General features: G+C 34.7%; 1 protein-coding gene across 2 annotated transcripts; it reads right to left on the reverse strand.

The window, feature by feature from the left end:
- Positions 1–6,449: 6,449 nt before the first annotated feature.
- Positions 6,450–10,732, reverse strand: LOC104086641 (probable sodium/metabolite cotransporter BASS3, chloroplastic). 2 transcript variants are annotated; one of them, XM_009590957.4, is made up of 6 exons: positions 10,130–10,386; positions 9,671–9,707; positions 8,530–8,625; positions 8,139–8,445; positions 7,744–7,991; positions 6,450–6,948 (listed from the first exon to the last, which is right to left on the reverse strand). In XM_009590957.4, the coding sequence occupies exons 1-6, from the start codon at positions 10,236–10,238 to the stop codon at positions 6,705–6,707; spliced, it is 1,041 nt and encodes a 346-aa protein (XP_009589252.1). In that variant the 5' UTR covers positions 10,239–10,386; the 3' UTR covers positions 6,450–6,704. The 2 variants fall into 2 exon arrangements, with proteins under 2 accessions (XP_009589252.1, XP_009589251.1); XM_009590956.4 differs by lacking the exon at positions 9,671–9,707 and having other exon boundaries at positions 10,130–10,732.
- Between the last annotated feature and the right edge of the window lie 9,350 nt (positions 10,733–20,082).

Genomic DNA, 20,082 nt, shown 5'->3' on the forward strand with positions numbered 1-20,082 from the left:
TGTCAGCTCAGTTTGAACAGCCGTAAAATACATGGAAGGTTGTCTTCTTTCCATGCCTAACTTCGTTAGAATCTTCCATTACTTAAGCACCATGCATTCTTGATCGCAATATATACAGTAATATATGAATAAGGCCAATCTCTTTGGTTGACGATGTGAACAGAAAGGCTTTTGGAGAAGGACAGATGTGTTAGTTGTCAGAGTTGCAATAGTTAATATATAGCTAGAGTTAGGCTTATTGGCATGAAAGCGAAAGCTTAGGTGATATGTGATAAAGATATTCTATCAAACGTTCCTATTGTGGGGTGAGCTTCCAGTGAATTAATTGAAGAATTTTCTTCACATGTCCATTTTTGTTTTGTCTAGCTTTTGCAATATAATTGGACAGCATTTTGACACTGTCCTCAGTACATGCTCGAAATTAAATCTCTCACTTAACTGCTTTTAACAATTAAAATTAAGGACTCTTCAATTTCGTAATTAAACTTTTATATCAAAACTCATTTACAAGTGCAGAGCAGATAAAGTCCAAATTACTTGCATGTAAAATAATGAGTTTTACGCTCCATGCATACCTTTTTTTTGGAAAGATCCAGCTTGGAAGGTGACCAGCAAAACCGTTTTCTCAAGAAACAATTAATTGTTATAAGAAAAATCAAATTATGGTGGATGTCTACTCTTCCTCCATGATTTTCTCAAATGATTAATGACTTATTGAATGATATATTTCTATGCTTAATGACATATTCAATGACATATTTTTCCTCACTTTTCGTGCCTATATAAAGGTTTTGTAATAGATAGGAAAATACACACAATTGAAGAAGAAATAAGAATCTCTCATCTCTTTCTCTCTATATTTCTTAGCTTGTTTTCCTTGTTCTATATTGTTACTTTGAGTTATATTTTATAACACGTTATCAGCACGAAGTCTCTAACCTCAAGATTGAATTCCACTTCTGGTACGCTATATCTCAATGATCTATTGTCAAAATTATCCAGATTTTATTCAGAAAGATATGTAGTGTTACAGATACGTCTTTCTGCTACAACAACAAGTCCGAGCTTTAAATCAGATAAGTTTGTACCACTATTTAGAATAAGTAATGGTCTGGTAATTAAAAAATTAGTATTTATGTGACTGCTAAGGATGTCACCTTGTTAAATTTTCATGAACTAAATAATAGGTGGCATGCAGTTTACTAAATAATCAACAAAATTAAAATTATACTTTATTATGTATGTTTATGATTTTACTTTATAATACAATTTTAGTATGCCTAGTATAATGATTATACATTAGTTTACTGTCAAATATAATATTATAATAATAATAATAATAATAATAATAATAATAATAATAATAATAATAATAATAATAATCGTAACTATTTTATTTTGATATGATAAAATATTAGTACAAGAAGTATGTACTACACCAAATTTTTCATTGATGATAGTTTTTATCAAATGTATGTTGAATCATTTCCATATGGAAAGCATATAGTAATAGATAGTAGACAGAGATTTGTCCACTATTTTTTTGATTCCCTGATTGACTTAAATGTTCTGCTATATCTTTTTATTTTTCTAGAGAGCATAATACTTAGTTTCCACAAAAGTACATGGTAACTAGTAGTACTATTATTCTGTTTGATACATAATTTTTCCTTAATGTTCGGGTCATATCACTTTCATCTTGAAGTAAGCTTATTGCAGCAAAGACCCATGTGAATTTTCAATATTATTTTATATTTTCATATATCTGTTTGACACTAATTACTTAGCTGATTTGAGTAAACAAAAATCTATTGTTGAGAATTATATCCAAATGACATTATGAAGAGTTTAACTCAAGAGGTAAGCATTTCCTTCGTATTTGAAATTATTTTTGTCCTTTGCTATTAATGATATCAACTTCAATGAGTTCAAGTCGCAATGCAACATGAAGGTAAGACATCAGATCAAGTCCTGATGCTCCATGATAATAAGAGTTGGGTTTGAGTCTCAATTCATTATGGTCTAACATGCCTTTATATTGGTAAGGCATTGGGTTTGAGTCACACTATACCATATTGATGATATAATGATAAATAAAGAAAAAAAATATATTTCATGAAAAGGCATAAATATTATCCCACTTGATTTGCTCCATTCTTGAAGTGAATGTGGTAGCAGCGCATAATAAGTCTAAATGAAGACAAGTGGTTGAACAATGAACGTGGGCGTTCCAAATATCAAAATAATAATAATCATCACTATGATTATAAAAGGAGAACAATAAGAGTTCTCAAAATAGTCCTTCAAAATGTGAAGGCAGTGTTTGCCATCAAATTGGTATGAAAAATAATAAAGCAAGCCGCTGATTATGATTCATTCCTTAAAGAGAATGTGACTTGTGATAAGCATTGAGAATGCAGACCCATTCTTAAAGGTGAATGTGACAATATGTGATAAAAGTAATGAATAAAGACATGCAATGCATGATTAGATGAATACCACACAACTCACATCTAAGGGAGATTTGAGTGAAATAAAGAGAATAAATATTGTTGTGTGGTTACATGAATATGTCATTGGTCGCGTAGCCAAATATTTTTTTTTGTTGTGCCTTATAAAAGGTTATTAAAGGCAAAATTAAAGCAAGAAATAATTTTGCTTATGATGATTTTGACCATGATAATTTTATTATGATATAATTTTCTCCGTGAAGGAGACATTTACCATATGAATAGTGTGACAAAAGATCTTGTAGCACAAAAGTTGTTAAGAGCTCCGAAAAAATTAATTTGTTACTACCTGGATGAATAAAATTATTCGCGATATTGATATTGTAAAGTCTCAAAAGAAACTTTTTGAGTTTCAAATGTATAAATCAAAGTGGTTGGCATATTGAGACTATAAATGAAGGGAATATTGAATATCTTCATATTTCTATAATTATAACGGGTAAATATGAAATATTACCCGATTTTCTTTTTATTTGTACTACACAAATATAAGCATGATGATGGAATCATATGTCATAAGTAAACTAGAGGTTTACTAAAACAAATATTAGTTGGCATGACCGGTTGATCATCCCGGTTCAATTATGATGCTAAAAATTAATTGAGAATTATATTGGCATATATTGAAGAAATAGAAGATTCTTGAAGAATTCTCTTGTGCTGCTTATTCTCATGATATACCAGTTAAGGTTGGGATTGAACCCCTTAATTTTTGGAACAAATAAAAGGTGATAAATATATGGGCCTAGTCACCTGCCATGTGGACCGTTTACTATTATATGAATTTAATAGATGCATCTATTTTATGGTCACATATGCATTTGTTATCAACTTGCAGTTTGGCTTTTGCAAGATTGATTGCTCAAATTATTAGAGCACAATTCCAGAACATAAATTATGATAATTTATCTTGATAATACTAGTTTAAATCCAAGTTGGTTTAGCAAAAATTGTATGCCTCCAATTATATCTAAACCATTGGTTATGAGAACAAAACTGCCAAAATAAAATTTAGTATGTGATGTACTATTTAATATACAACGGCACTTGTACGCATCTAGCCAAGTTATGATAAGTTCTCCCTATCACAATCGGTTCAGGGTTAGGAACCAAATAATTTCCATCTAGAAATATGAATGTACTATATGATTTAATTATTCCACCATAATGCACAAAGATGGATCCCCAAATAAGGTTAGGGATATGTGTTAGTGATCCTAACAATAGGGAGAGAAAATGGGCAGCTGAAAAAGTAATGCATGTAATGAATTATTATGAGTACATCTAGATTCTCGTACGAGAAAATGTGAACTTGAAGTTCAAGTGATAATTCATTTGCAAAATATTGCCAGACTTATTTGCTGACCCAAAGCTAAATGTCATATTCAACTGCTAATGCTCCAAATCAAATAAAGTTCATAACGAATAGAGTCTATGGTATGTATGAAGCATAATAGACTAATCGGTTCCAAAGATAAAACTCCTTGAAGAAGGAGAGGGGCAAATGTTCAAGATGGTCATAATAAGGAGGCAAGTGCTCTAGAATAGCACCACGACATAACACTTCATAAGACCTCATGGGAGAGGCTCAGGTACCTGAAAATAATAAGATAAAGAGATCTCAATAAGTTATGTCTTTATTGGGTAATAGTAGAAATGATATAAATTGATCGTCGACGATATTGTTAATATAATATAGCGCTCAATATTATTAATATTGACGAGGATCTTGAGCTCAAATCTGTCATGAAATTTAGACAGATAAATGATTGGCCAAATGAAAAATACGCAATGAAAATTGATTTCACCCGAAAAATATGAAGTTGGATGAATAGTCCCAACACCTGTAAGTATAAAGCCAGTGGAGGTATAAATGTGTTCTTGTGCGAAAAAACAAAGATCAAGTCGATAAACATAAAGGCGACTTGTGTCACAAGAAGATTTGTAAATATCCTGGCATTGATTATATAGAGATATGTTCTCCTGTTGGATGTCGCCATTTCAGGTTTTAATCTGGCAATAGAAGAAAAACGTGATATGTGTATAATGAAAATCATTGAAGGATTTAAATTGTTCTGAAGCATATTAAGGTTTCCAAGAAATTTATTAAATAAAGTTTCAAAAATACTTATACGGATTGAAACAATCAGGACAGATGTGGTATAATCGCATGAGTGAGTACCTGTTGAAAGAAGGGTACAAGAATGATTCAATTTGTCCTTGTGTCTTTATAAAAAGATTTGGATCTAAATTTGTTATAATCACTGTGTATGTTGATGATTTAAATATCATTGGAACTCCTAGGGAGCTTCCTAAAGCAGTAGAGCTTCCTAAAGCAGTAGATTATTTAAAGAAAGAATTTGAAATGAAAGATCTTGAAAACACAAAAATTTATCTTGGTCTACAAATTGAGTATATGAAAGATGAAATTTTTGTCCATCAATCAGCATACACTAACATGATTTTAAAATGATTTTATATGGATAAAGCACATCCATTCCAACCTCATGAAAATAATGAAGAGCTTCTTGGTCCCGAAGTACCATATCCTAGTGCAATTGGTGCACTAATGTATCTTTCTAACATTACAAGGTCTGACATAACTTTTTTAGATAATGTCTTAACAAGATATAGCTCTGCTCCTACAAGGAGACATTGGAATGGAATCAAACACATATTGCGGTATCTAAAAGGGACTACCGATATGGGATTATTTTATGGCAATGATTGCAGTCTCGATCTTGTTGGTTATGCCGATGCTGGGTATTTATACGACCCACACAAGGCTCGATCTCAAACAGGCTATGTGTTTACATATGGAGGCATTGCCATATCTTGACGATCGACTAAGCAATCAATCGTAGCTACTTCATCTAATCATGATGAGATAATTGCTATTCATGAAGCAAGTCGAGAATGTGTATGATTGAGGTCTATAATACACCTTATTCGAGACAAATGTGATTTGAAGTGTGATAAACTACCCACAATTTTGTATGAAGACAATGCAGCATGCATAACCCAATTGAAGGGATGATTCATAAAAGGGGATAGGACAAAGCACATTTCACCAAAGTTATTTTTCACACATGATCTTCAAAAGAATGGTGATATCAATGTGCAACAGATCCGTTCAAGTGATAATATGGCTGATTTGTTCACCAAATCTCTACCGACGTCAACCTTCAAGAAACTAGTGTACAAGATTGGAATGCGAAGGCTCAAGGATGTGAATTGATGCTCTCATCAGGGGGAGTTAATACGCGTTGTACTCTTTTTCCCTTACAAGGTTTTGTCCCACTGGGTTTTCCTTGCAAGGTTTTTAACGAGGCAACCAAAAGACGTATTTCTAAACATGTGTACTCTTTTTCCTTCACAAAGATGTTTTTTCCCATAGGATTTTTTCCTAATAAGGTTTTAACGAGGCACATTATCTATGGACATCCAAGGGGGAGTGTAATAAAAAAAATCAAATTATGGTGGATGTCTACTCTTACTCCATGATCTTCTCAAATGATTAATGACTTATTGAATGACATATTTCTATGCTTAATGACATATTCAATGACATATTTTTCCTCACTTTTCATGCCTATATAAAGGCTTTGTAATAGATAGGAAAATACATACAATTGAAGAAGAAATAAGAATCTCTCATCTCTTTCTCTCTATATTTCTTAGCTTGTTTTTCCTTGTTCTATATTGTTACTTTGAGTTATATTTTATAACATTAATCCAATTTTTACATACAAGGGACTGATATAAGGAGTTTTTAGACTTAAACGCTAAAGCTCAAAATCTGACTTCACAAGTTCACACGTTGCGACTTTCTATGACCTCGACCAAAATTTAGCTCATCTTGGTAAATGGCAAGACCATCCAACTATCCGTTTAGACAAGCTTCGCCACTACCATTACAGCGATTTCTAGATCTATATGTGATTTGCAGAAAGCAAATGCTATACATTGAAATTATATGAGAAGAACTGTACAAGTAGCCATCTGTTTAAAATACTATCTCATCTACCTCTTTATCAACTTTCGTACACATTTTTTGCAGGCCATTGTAGTATACATAACCTATGCCTTCATCTCATTTAACTATTTCTACTGCATTTAAGTTACTCTGCCTAAGCCTGAAAGGATGTCTACCTTTCTATTAGTTATCCTACTGTGTATCTACATATCTCTAGCTTACTGAGAAGGCTTGATTGTCGAAGCAGTTTGTAGAAAGAGAAGGGAGGGTATGTCCCTGATCCGATATCCACTTCCCCAGAAAGAGGCAAGACAAAGGCCCATGATAGCCATTGCAACTACAGAACATGCAGGAGGGACCGCTTGAGTGCTCCCAAGGAATTGAGTTGCAAGAAGCCCTGCCAGCGTGGAACTCTGCATTCCTGTGCATAGTGAAATTGTCCTGCAGACTTTTTCTTCAAACCTGCCATTGTACAAATTATTATATATAGATGATTTTCGAATTACACTTGATAAATGGTCTTATATTACCTAGACGAGTTCTTCGGTTAAGAATGAACATGCAATTAGTAAGTGGTCAATAGAATTATATCACAACTAAAAATGTCATATAAATGCATGTTTTACTCTTCAAGCCCACATTATGGCAATAAATTGAAACAATTCGATATAAGAGTTTCAGCACCAAGAGTTGAACATTTTAACTTTTCAAGAAATCTAGTAAACTGAAGAATTCAGATATGATTTTAAGCACCCATTAACCGGCAGATGCTCCACCTAATAATTGGCGTATGTCACAGGTCAATTGATATGAAGGAAAAGTGTTTTTCTTTTGCAATGGTGGTGTCCAGGCAAGCTTGCGCATACCTCGACTATCCACCGGGTACGTGGCTACCTCCCACCAGCACAACTACCGGGTAACTCTGCCCACCAAGGCTTAGGCAAATGAAAAATTAAGCAAATGTATGTTTTAACTAATGCAAAGCTATTCCACAGGAGCAACTGACACGCTCTTGCATCACTAAGATAAAACAGAGATGAAACAGCGTGCGGATAATCTGTTTGACTGTGAAATCAGAAATACCTTAATATGGTGCAGTGGATGGTATATTGATGAGTATCGTATAATTAAATAACTAGAAACAAATCCAAAGGAACAACTATCATGATGGAAAATGTGTCACAAGTATACTGCTTTTATCACAGATGTATTTCATCACATACTACAGGAAGCGGAAAGAAGAGACTAGGCAATTACCTAAAAAATGGAAGTTTCGAGAACCAATAACCCACTGCAAATGCCACTGCATGAAATGTCAGTACAGGACCAATCAACCTGGCACCCTCAGCAGAAAGAATCTGAGCACGGTTGATTGCAAGAGGACTGCCAATACACAGTGAAGTACAAATCATGGCAACGAAAGGCATCACAGGTTGAATAACAGATACTACTGGTTTTGCATAGGTGTTCAGCGCTAAGCCAAGAGTGACTGGGAGAAGAACGACCTGCAAAGACAGTAAACGAATGACTATGGACACATTTTGACGTAGATGGCTGAGGAATTATGATATAAAAAGCTTTTCACCTGTAATGTTTGGTATACTACAATTACACTAATTATCAAGCAGCAATTGTGTAAGGGCATTTGATACCTGCAAGATTGACTTTGACATTGCAATTGCATCAACTGGAACGACTGAACCAATGAGAAGGCCAGTTAAAAGTGGAGTAACAAGAACTGAAGCAATGGTGCTTGAACTGGTCAAGAGAATACTGAACGCCACGTCACTTTTGCTCAAGAAGCTTGCATAACTTGATAATTGAGCCCCAGCAACACAAGACATCAGGACAAAACCAGCGTAGAATGTCTGAGGCATCCCAAATGCCTGTGCTACAATTATGCCAAGAGCTGGCTTCAGGACATATTGAGCAATGAATCCAACAGATAAGGGCAAAGGTCTGCAACCAACAAAGCTCAAAAGCTTTAATACCAAACTACCTCACCAATGATCAGGTCCATAAAACTAGTAAAATTGGCCAAACCTTTTAATAGCGAGAGCAAAATCATCAATGGAAAGTCTAATTCCAATTGACAACATGATTCCTCCAAGCGCAGGAGCGTACAATTCTTTAGACACCCTGCATTTTCCTCTATCGATTATACAAAGCAACAATATACAATGTTTAAGAAAGCATAAAGTGGTAACTCAAAGCAAGATTTTAACCCCAGCAAGAGTATATTAGAAAGCTAAGTTGCTCGGACTCGGGTGCAGGCATCCGATACGGCACGGATCCGAGTGTCGGATTCGGCAAAATCTAAACTTTAAGATTCGGGGTTGCGGATCCAGGCATGGATACGGGTGTGGGGATTCGGTTAAAACAATAGAGCTATAAGTCCGACCTCAGAACACGACCCCTTGAATTCTTGGTTTTTTTGGAACACAAAGCAGCAAATACGAGACAAAAGTACTACAATATAGAAGGTATGCCATTTCGCATGTCTTAAATCTGTTTTATTTTTAATTTTGAGAAATCAAAATCTCAATTTCCTCCCAAATTTGTTGATAGACTCAGGTCAAAGTATCCGAATTTAGTTGACCGAATCCGGGATGTATCCCGCTCCCGTCCTGTGTCAAGTCGGGTGGGGCACCAAAAACGAAGAGTTCGCGCAACTTAGCTAGAAAGAAGTAAAACATGCCCCAGGAAGAAAGTAAATTCGATTTCCCCTAAATAAACTTCAGTTTCAGAATCTGATACATTATTTACTAGTTTATGTTATGATCGTTGCTGATATAAGTAGAACTCCATCTTATGGCTATTAGTCTATGTTTGGCCAAGCTGCAAAAATCAACTTATTTTGAGAAGTGCTTTTTCTCAAAAGTACTTTTGATGAGAAGCAGTTTGTGTTTGGCTAATTAATTTGAAAAACATTTCTGAGCAGCAATTAGTGTTTGGCCAAGTTTTTAAAAACGGCTTCTAAGTGTATTTTTCTCAAGAGAAGCTACTTTTTCTGTTTCTCCAAAACTGCTTCCGCTTCTCTTCAAAAGCGCTTTTTTTTATTCCAAAAACTTGGTCAAACACTTCAATTTTTGGAAAAAAATACTTTTGGTATAAAAAATGCATTTTTGGCCAAAACAAGCTTGGCCAAAAAGGCTATAAGATATACAAAAACAGAGGAATATACCGTAGGCCACAGTGAATGTGAAAGGGATTAGCTTCACCTGCAAGATATTAGTACTCCTGTTTATTTTACTCATAAACCCAAAAAAGGTATGCAGAACTAAACTTAAACAATAAATTATAAATGCATCCCCTATAATAACTTATCTAATAGCTAAACTTTGGGAGTTTTCATTCAACCCTTTTCAACAAAACATTTTACTAAAGAAAAAAGATAAAATTAAATACAAACATACAAACTAAAATGAAAAACAAATGTAAAAATCAATTGGGACAAGATTTCAACTGACAGTCCACTAAACCTACCTAAACCCCTCCGAAAAGAAAAGGTTCAAAAAAGACATTCCTACGAAATGATTTCTTAACAAGCAGAAATTACTGAAAGCAATAACTAAAAAGCACAATAATTTATTACAGTTAGAGTTCCGCAATGAAATAAAAGGTAAACACAAGTGATCATTACCAAGTGAAAGTGGAAGGTTGAGAAAGAGCAGCAACAGCAGTGAGTGCCACAACAAATGGAAGCAATGCAGACAAAGCTTGTGAATAATCCGCCTTTTCGTCTTCGACATAAAAACTCCTCGGATTTGCACCAAACGACAGTAACGAAAAGTTACCTTCCCGTCTATGCAAACCCACTCTCCCAATTAACGGCGACGAAGTCGAACACGCAACGGCGTTTAACGAGCCCCCATTAAGACATTTTACGTTTTTTATAGCTTGAAAGCTTAAATATCGGTTCTTGCTATGCAAAATTGAGAAATTGGAGTTTGAAGAAGATATTGAATTGGGGAATAAAAGAAAAGGTTTTGGGTATTTAAGGGATAAAGATGGAATTAATGACATTTTGAGGTTGAAGGGTAGCTTCACCGGCGAGTATGAATGTTTCCGATCGCCGGAGAAAATTGGGTTCTTTCCCGGCGGGGTAAGAAAAAGAAATGAGAGGAGCAAAGCGCATAAGCGATGATTACTAAAACACTGATTGAATAATTGAATAATGAAAGGAGAAACTTTTTTTTATTGTGTTACGCTGACGCAAGTTCTCTTTACAGTAGTAAGTTATTCATAAGTCATTTATACTTGACTGCAAGATTTATAGCTGCGCCCGCGGCGTAGGAGATTTCTACTCCCAAGTATGCACGGGTATTTGCAATGTCGCCCTCATCTAACTAATATTTACCTGTAAACTCTTCAGTTTCTTTTTATTTATTTATTTGTGAAATTCTTTATAACGTGGACAATTTTCCGTCATGTATATGTAAGAAAGAAGCTACTTTTATAACCTTTGAAGTATTTTATGATTTTTATAAATTGACTACTCCTATTTTTTAAACAATTCAACTTTATTTCTGTGTTTTTAATATTTAATTACTTATAATCTAATAATAGTATCTCAATTTTTTCATCAGAAGTTACATACTTTTGCAAATATATTATTGGTGTCGATCAAATTGAAAGACATCAACAGTACTATATAACACTTATTTTTGAAAAAAAATATGGTTCTTTAAAAGTAGAAATTATGGTTCTAATCAAAGCTAAATTTAATGTTGAAGTCGCCAAATTAAATTCTATTTTACTTGTTCCCGGCATTTGTATGGTTTAGTCTTAAAAAAAAGTAATTTGAAGTTAAATTAAAAAAAATATATTTAAAAATTAAAATCATGGTGGACATATATTTCACTCGAAAAATATTAAAGTTTGTGAGAGAAAAGTATTTACTTGAAAAGGAGGTAAAAACTACTTCTCCAAATTTAAAATTCATCTTCAATTTTATTTTAAAATTCAGCTTCAAAAATTTAATTAAATGCATAATTAATTAATATTTTGCAGATAAGTTTTGAAAAAAAATATTTATGATAGAAAACAATCTCTAGAGCCATAGAATAGAGATTGGAATTAAACCTTCCCTGGCAAAAGAAAAATCATAATTCCAGGTGGTAGACTTTTGCTAGATAAATTATGGATAAAAGTGTAGAATATTCCCCGGGAAAGTATTGGGGAGAAAAATAGTAATACTAGGAAATGGAATCCTCGTGAGAAATAAAAATGCAAAATGGCACGTGGCAATGAAGGTGCCAGAAATGAGGTCAGAAAAATCCAAGTGTGAACCACAGTCCAGTAGTGTGATATTTCTAGATAGATAGCTCCGTCCATAAAAGAAGAGAAATAGAGAGAGATATGAAATTTGCCGTGTGCTGGTTCCTTCCAGAACTTTCCGAACACATGTCAACTACATGCAACTTTGCTAACAACAGATAAGTGGTCTAAAATTATGTAACTCAGCTTCCACCAATTGTTATATGTAGTCGAGGTGGTTATATATTATTTTTTTAAAAAGTAATAGTACTTCCACACTCTCAATTTATGAGGTATACATATTTTTAGGTTGTTTAACAAAATATTATATTTTTTTATTTAAAAATAATTTTATTTTATCCTGGTCTATAACTACACAAATATTTATGACTTAAATTTCAAAAAAGAATTTTTTTCTTAAATTTCGTGTCCAATCAAACGCGATTATATAGATAAAAAGTGTTATACTCCTTCGGTTTTATTTTATAACCACACTTTTTTTTTAAATTAGTCAAAAAGTAATATATTTCTATATTGTAATGCTATTGAACTATAAACCTTTCGTACTATTTTTAATGTTATTATAAATATAAAATATCATGATATTTTCAGTTTTGACGGCTTTCAGATTTTAAGTTTACTTTTGATATGTACCTTAAAAGAGTTCTTATCTTTTGAACTCCGAGTGAAATCAAACATCAGCTATTTGAAATGAAATGAAATGAAGAGTATAAGTGTCTTTAGTGGATGTCGATCGCTACTACTGTCTACTGGGTGAGTTCGGTACGTTTTCATGAAATAATTGACGCAAAAACCTTGACAACTTTTTGTCACATAATGCTTGATCGGAAATTGCACACTTCTCATATCCATCTTCAGTTCGTTATTTTTCTTAAATTAACTCTGATTTTACGAAACTGACGTTTGCAATTTTTTATTTAAATAAATCATGGTCCTTTCACGTTTATAGTATAAATTTTCAAATATATACTTCGTAAATTTCAAGTTATATGATGTTCTTTTCATTTTAAGATGTTTCAGAATATGTGACGTCCTTTTATTTTCATACAACTGTTATAACTAAAACTTAAATTAATTAATCTATTGGCACTTATAAACTTTGATATGACATTCGCTCTTTTGCAACTACTTTAATACTTTATTTGTATTAATTTATCTGACGAATTTCAAGAGTTAAATAAATTATTTTTTGTCCATAATTTTTTCGTATATCTTTTAAATGTTTTGAGTTACTTAGTTATTATGACTTACGGTACTTTTTACGTAATATTCAAATATGTAAATTTTATTTCAAAAAATAAAATTTATTATGTTCAAATACACAGTCAAAATTAAGAAGTTGAATCTAGAAAAATAAAAGTGTCACATAAATTGGGACATCGAGAAATGTTTTTACTACAAATTGGTGTGGTGAAATGGATAAGATACATACACCCTTAACTAGAGGTCTCGAGTTCCCCTAGACTTCGAGAAGAAGAAATTTTGCAGAACAATTTCACTACTACCTTGGAGGTTATGGGTCATCGAATTTTGATATTGGATTCGAACTTCGGGCACGTGGGCCCGGATTGACTTTTGTTGACATTTGAGAATTTCTTCAAAGATCAAAGTTTTATAAATTTGGATCGCTACCTATGGCATTGTTGACCTCCTTTGATGTTTGGCTTGGATTTGCATGATTAGAGGGCTGGATCGAGATTTTGACACGATTCGAGTTTGAAGACGAGCCCGGATGAAGTAAGTATATTGCCTAAGCTTGATTTGAGGCTACTTTTCCCATTGACTATAATATTTTTTATATTTTGGGGGTGGCGTTTATTCGAGGTGATGTGTATACGCGTGCACCGTAGTTATTCATGATCCGGGTAGATCTTAGGCCATTATATGCCATGCGGTTATTGTGTTATTGTTATTATTATGTCACGAGGTCTTTACCGTGCAGGTATGGTGATATTGTTACTGTTATGGCACAAGATCTCTACAGTGCAGCGTGTGGATTTGGATCCATCCTCTTAGGGTCGTCCTCTCATACTTCTCTCTTGATAGAGTACATGCAGTTCGTGAGAAAACGACGAATTTTTAGTTGATTGTGATGTGGGGTCCGATATGATGATTTTTTAGCATAAAGGTGGAAGTTTTGACCATGGAAGTGAATTATTTGTACATATTTATGCATTTTACATTCTTTTTAGTTGATGCATTATACATATACATGTGACTTGCTAATGAGTAGTTGGACATCTCGATAGTGTCGGATTGATGAAAAAAGGGGAGTATGATCATACCATGGCACGATGAACTAATGTAGAAGCATTCGTATAAATGCTATTTGGAATTTTCTAAGAAAATGGACCTTTATCATGAATAGTCCTCGGTGATCATTTTAGTATTTGAATTAAGATTATTTGATGCAAATTGTGTTGATACGCGAATTTCGTGCATTTGTACATGCTTTGATATGGTTATTTGAAAGGTATGTTTGTTACCATCTTCCTGAGTTGTGCACCTTATTGTTGACATCCAGTGTTATTTGGCCATTTCTCGGATATTTCTCTGTTGTTATACATACTATTGGGTTGCAGGTATATATAAAGTGAGTACCTTTTTGACTTAAAACCTCGCCACTACTTCATGTAATGACCCGATAGCTCGTTTTGAGTTCTAGCTTTCTGTTTCGTGATTTGAGACATTGAATAGCCTCATTTAATTATTTTTGACTTGTGTGCGTAGTTCGTTTCAATTTTTGGAAAGTTTAGATGTGTTTTTACGAAAACAAAATGGATTTTGAAACTCTAAAATTATTAGAGTTGATCTCAGTCAACATTCTTAATAAATGACATCGGATCGGTATTTTGACAATTTCGATAGGGTCGTATAATGATTTTGGACTTGTACGTATGCTTGGTATGGGTTTCGGGTGACCCGAGGCCGTTTCGACGCTTGTTGTGGAAAGTTGGAATTTGAACTTATGAACACTTGAATTCTTTGAGTTTTGATGCTTGATTTTGGTTCTTGATGTAATTTTGATATTTTGAGCTTGTGAGCGAGTTCATATGAGGTTATTATTCTTGTATGAATATTTGGAATGGGGCTCGAGTGAGTTTCAAATTAGTTTCGGACTAATTTTGCTAAGCTTGGAATTTCTGGTGCTACAGTCATCGCAATTGCGATGATCTGCTCGCAAATATGAGGTTCGCAAATGCAAACTTGGTCTCTCATTTGCGAATAGGGGGATGGGTTGGCCAGTTTCGCAATTGCGAAGCTGGAATTGCATTTGCGACCTTCGCAATGCATTTGCGACCTTCACAATTACAAAGTATGTGTCACGTTTGTGACATCTGAGGCTCCAATCCCACTTCGCATCTGCAATTATGTGGTTCGCAATTGCGACATCTGCAGCTGGGTAAAAATAGGGAATTTCGGAATTAGCTCATTTTATTCTATTTTTTAAGCGTAGACTTTGTAGTAGGCGACTTTTGGAGAGCATTTTCTTCCCAACATCAAGGCTAGTAACTTTAACTTGCTTTTGATTAATTTCCTTTACTTTTCATAGATTTTCATCCCTAGCTCTAGATTTTCATAGAGTAGAAATAGGGGTTTTGGGTAGAAATTTAGGGTTTGATATTTTATAGATTTAGACCTCGATTTTAGGTCGGATATCGAAATAAATCACATATTTGGACTCTGAGGTGAATGGGTAATTGGGATTTAGTCTTGATTTCGGATTTCAACCAAGTGGACTCGGGTTAACTTTTTGTTTACTTTTCCAAATATATTAAATATCGAATCTTTTTTATACTATGGTAGTTTCTAAAGCTTGTTTTGACTTATTTGAGTATTAATTGGCTAGATTCGAGTGGTTTAGAGGCTTGTACTAAATAAAAAGCAGTATTGGAAGGTTGACTTGTTCCAGAAAGTGGTAAGTATCTTGGTTAACCTTGATTTAAGGGAATTAGGATGTAATTGGGTCTATTTGCTATGTGTTATATGTGTTGGGGGCAGTGTATATACAAGGTGACGAGTGTATATGCGTTTGCTATAGGTTAAGCATGCAGGTAGAACTATCCTTATTATGTCATGTTGCTTTTTGTATCATGTATTCTGTGCTTTAAATAGATTATGAAACTCATTAGGTGTTCTTATTCTTGTTAATATATATGGTGAGCTTGTTTAGATAATGGGTGTTAAGATTATCTGAGGTTAGGAGATATTGCATGATGAGTGCTTCTGTGCTTGTGAGGATGAGAGTATATGCATGAAGGGCATTGTCGTGCTATTTGATATGATCTTTCTTATCCCTTGATTTTACTATATGGACTAAGGATTTGGCTGTGTTGTTTCATGGTTATCTTATGTAATAACCCGACCGGTCATTTTGAGATTTAGCATTTCTGTTTAGTTATTTGAGACCTTTAATAGACTTCATGGTTGATTTTGTTGTTAAAGAGGTTTAATATTGATTTGGAAGAGTGATTCTCAATTTTGAAGGTTTAAGTTGGAAGAGTTGACCAAGTTTTACTTTTATGTAAATGACCTTGGATCGGAATTTTGATAGTTCTGATAGTTCTGATAGGTATAGATGGTGATTTTGGACTCGAGCATATGTCCGAATTTGATTTCTCAGATTCCTAGATGATTTTGATGGTAATTACTGAAAGTTGGCATTTTAAAGGTTTTAGAATTGGCTACATTTGACTTGGAGTGGAATTTGGTGATATCAGATCTCGTTTGGTATCTCGATCCTTGGGACATGTTTGTGTTGTCATATTATACTTGTGTATAGACTTTGGTTCCATTCCGAGTTGTCTAAGTATGTTTCGTCACGTTCGCCGTTAGTTAAAAGAAGTTTGAAGTTTGAAGTTTGGAGAGTTGATTAGTTTGTTGGGGGTGAAATTGTTAGTTGTGATGTTATTTTATGAGTTTTGAGACCTCTAATAGGCCCGTGTTATATTTTAAGACTTGCATGAGTGATTGGACGGGGTCCTGAGTGGCTCAGGTGAGTTTCGAACCACCCGAAGCATATTTGGAATTGGTTGATGTGTTGGTGTCTGGTGTTCATCGCGTTCGTGAGGGGTGTCTCGCATTCGCAAGGAAGGATTTTGGCCAGGTTATATTTGTTTTTCGCGTTCGCGGATAATGTACCGCGATTGCATAGTGTTGGGGACTAGAAGCATCGCATTCGCTTGGGGTCGACCGCATTTGCATAATGGTAAAGGCAGGTTGTGGCCGGCCTTTGCGTTCTCATGGGGGCTTTTGTGTTCGCGAGGAGACGAAACTGGATGGAAATAATTTGGACTTCGCTTTCGCGAAGGTGATACCGCGGTCGCGAAGGAGTTGAACTGCTTGGCTTTCGTGATTGCAGGTCTTCATACGCGATAACATAGGTGTATTTTGTGGCTGGCCGCATTTGGTCATTGCGATCATAAGAGCTCTATCACGATTGTGAAGAGTAGTGCCAAGGCAGATTTATAAGTTAGAATTTTAGGATTTAGCTTATTTTATATCATTTTTGTAATTGCAAGGCAATTTGGGGTGTTCTTAAAGAGCCATTTTCATAATCTAACATAAGATAAGTGATTCCAACTTATTATGAGCTAAATATATGAATTATATATGGAATTTAACATGAAAATTGGTAGAAAGTATTGGAAATTATGGGATTTTTAGTAAAAACCTAAAATTAGTAAAAATAGAATTTGACCACAAAATTGGACATGGATTAGAGAATAAATTATATATTTGAGTTTGTGATGCTTTGGGTAAAATCTATTTTTGAGAAGTTTTTAAGTTCAGGCGCGCGCGGGGCATGGTTGACTTTTGTTGCCTTTTCGTGAGAGTTGGGAATTTTTTCTTATTGATAAATTATGGGTTATTGAGAATGTTGACTGATTTGCATGTTCTTTGTCTAGTTCGGGTTGTTCAGCATTGGGTTAAGGTGTTAGAGAAGCATAGGAGTTGGCATCGGATTCTGAGAGAGATAAGTCTCTTGCCTAACCTTGTATGAGGGAACTTATCCCCGTTGGTGTTCTATTTGATGTGTGCTACGGTGTTAGGGGAACGACGTACTTACGAGGTGTCAAGCGTACGTGCGTATGCTAGATTTTTGACACATCTAGATTGACTTAGACTTATATTATGCTTTAGCTGTACTACTTGAGTTAATCTTGCCTGTTGAGATGCTTTAATTCATATTTTGAGCCTGAGGAGTAGCTTATCGAGCTTTGTTATTCTAAAGACTTGGCATGATACTTGATTAGCCGTGGAATTATACTTTCACTTACGGATTACTCTCGTCTTATACTTATTTGTTTGAAAGTTTCATGATTATTTAACTCATATGTATACTCACGTGTTGGGCTAGTGACCCATCGAAAGTTTTAATATTCTTATGGGATCCGGCTGTTCGCTTCAGCAGTACTCTTTGAAAACATGTCTGTGATATTCTTATGGGATCGGGTTGATCACCTCAGCACTACTCTTGTGGGATCGGGCCGTTCACCTTGGCATGATTATGTGGAATATCTAATCGCCCCGGTACTACTCTTATTGGATTGGGACATTCGTCTCGGCAGGATTGTATGGAATATTTCGATAAGGAGTCAGTGCATATATGAGTATCTTGACTCGGATTTGGCATTTGCACCTGATATTGGTCAAGTAAACTCTATTCGATACAGTAATTGGTAATTGACGATTTTTTATTTATTTTTTTATTGGAAAGCATGTTGTACATATTTATTTGCTTCGTTGCTACTTGGCATGCCACATACCTGCCTATTTCTCATGTATATCTGATTATTGGACCATTAGTAAGTGTCAATGTCGATCCCTCGATACTACTTCTTCGATGTTAGACTAGATACTTACTAGATACGCATTGATTTACGTACCCATACTATATTTCTACATAATTTGTATAGGTATTGAAATCTGGTGGTCATACAAGCACATAATTACCGCTACTAAGGAGACTTTAGGGTGAGTTGCTTTCTATGCCTCGATCCGCAGCACATGGAAACCCTTTCCTATTTATTTACTGTATTCTATCTACATTATATTCTAGGTAGTTGATGTAGTAGTATTATGCATTCTAGTAGATTCTCATCCACTTGTGAAACCAGGTTTTGGGATTGTGCATCGCTTGGTAGTATTTTATTTTGGTTGATTTAGCATTTGGCTTTTATTACAATCATTGTACGAATTTCTCTTTAAAATACTTGATATCTCACGTATGGTTGAGAATGCTTTCTGATTATTTTGATTCTCAAACTATTTTAAGATGTGTTGTTGACTATTCATTGTGGTGATTAGTAGTTGGCTTGCCTAGCGGCAACGTTAGGCACCATCACGACTTATGGTGGAATTTGGGTCATGACATCTTGGTATCAAAGAACTAGGATTACATAGGTCTCACTAGCCATGAGAAGGCTAAGTAGATTCTTCTGGGTCAGTATGAAGACGTCTATACTTATCTTCGAGAGGCTATAGGGCATTAGGAAAATCCTCTTCTTCATTTTCTTATCATGTGACTCTATTTCAGTTTGAAGCCCATATCTTTAATTCTATCCTAATCATTCGTATGTGATGTGAGTATTCGATATTAGTTAGGAAACGATGAGTTATGATGATGCTAAAGATGTGGTGCGGGGTGTTTTTCCCCTGTTATGATGGCAGACTACTATCGTCGCTTTGTGGAGGGGCGTTCAATCGTTTAAGCCTAGTGCTGGTGTTTACCATGGGCTCAGGGCAATACATAGTCTATTGTCATGCTTCACGAATTGATCTTCGTGCGATGTTGGTGCAGGATTATTCGGTTCATGATTTGGAGTTTGGCATTTTTTCCAGCGGAAGAAAGGCATTTAGGCTATGGATGTTTAGGCTCTGGCCGATAGATTTTTGAGGTTGGGTATTTCTAAACTTAGTAGAGTTCTTGCTCGTGTTGTTGCACAGTCATCTTTGTTTGAGCGCATTAAGGCTCGTCAGTATGATGGTCTATATTTACTTGTCCTCAGGGACACGATGATGTGAGGTGGTCTTGAGGAGGTGGTCCTTAGTGATGATGGTGTGTTGCGACCTTAGGTTGGATTTGTGTTTCCAGTGTTGATGGTTCGAGGGGGATGATCCTTGAAAAGTCTCATAGTCTATGGAATTCTATTCATCCAGGTGATACAGAGATGTATCATAATTCGAGGCAACGTTATTGGGGGCAGAGAATAAAGAAGAACATGGTTGGACATATCTCACAATATTTGGATTGTCAGCATGTCTAGTATGAGCATCAAAGACCAAGTGGTTTGGTTTGCTTTAAAAGATGGT

The sequence above is a fragment of the Nicotiana tomentosiformis genome, chromosome 1, assembly GCF_000390325.3.
Source record: "Nicotiana tomentosiformis chromosome 1, ASM39032v3, whole genome shotgun sequence".
NCBI lineage: Eukaryota > Viridiplantae > Streptophyta > Magnoliopsida > Solanales > Solanaceae > Nicotiana > Nicotiana tomentosiformis.

Coding starts and splice junctions, on each gene's coding strand:
- LOC104086641 (XM_009590956.4), bottom strand. CDS start 10,512: ATGTCATTAATTCCATCTTTATCCCTTAAATACCCAAAACCTTTTCTT. Junction 8,626..10,129: donor CAACCTTCCACTTTCACTTG/GTAATGATCACT, acceptor AGGAAAATGCAG/GGTGTCTAAAGAATTGTACG. Junction 7,992..8,138: donor TGTCAAAGTCAATCTTGCAG/GTATCAAATGCC, acceptor CTGTCTTTGCAG/GTCGTTCTTCTCCCAGTCAC.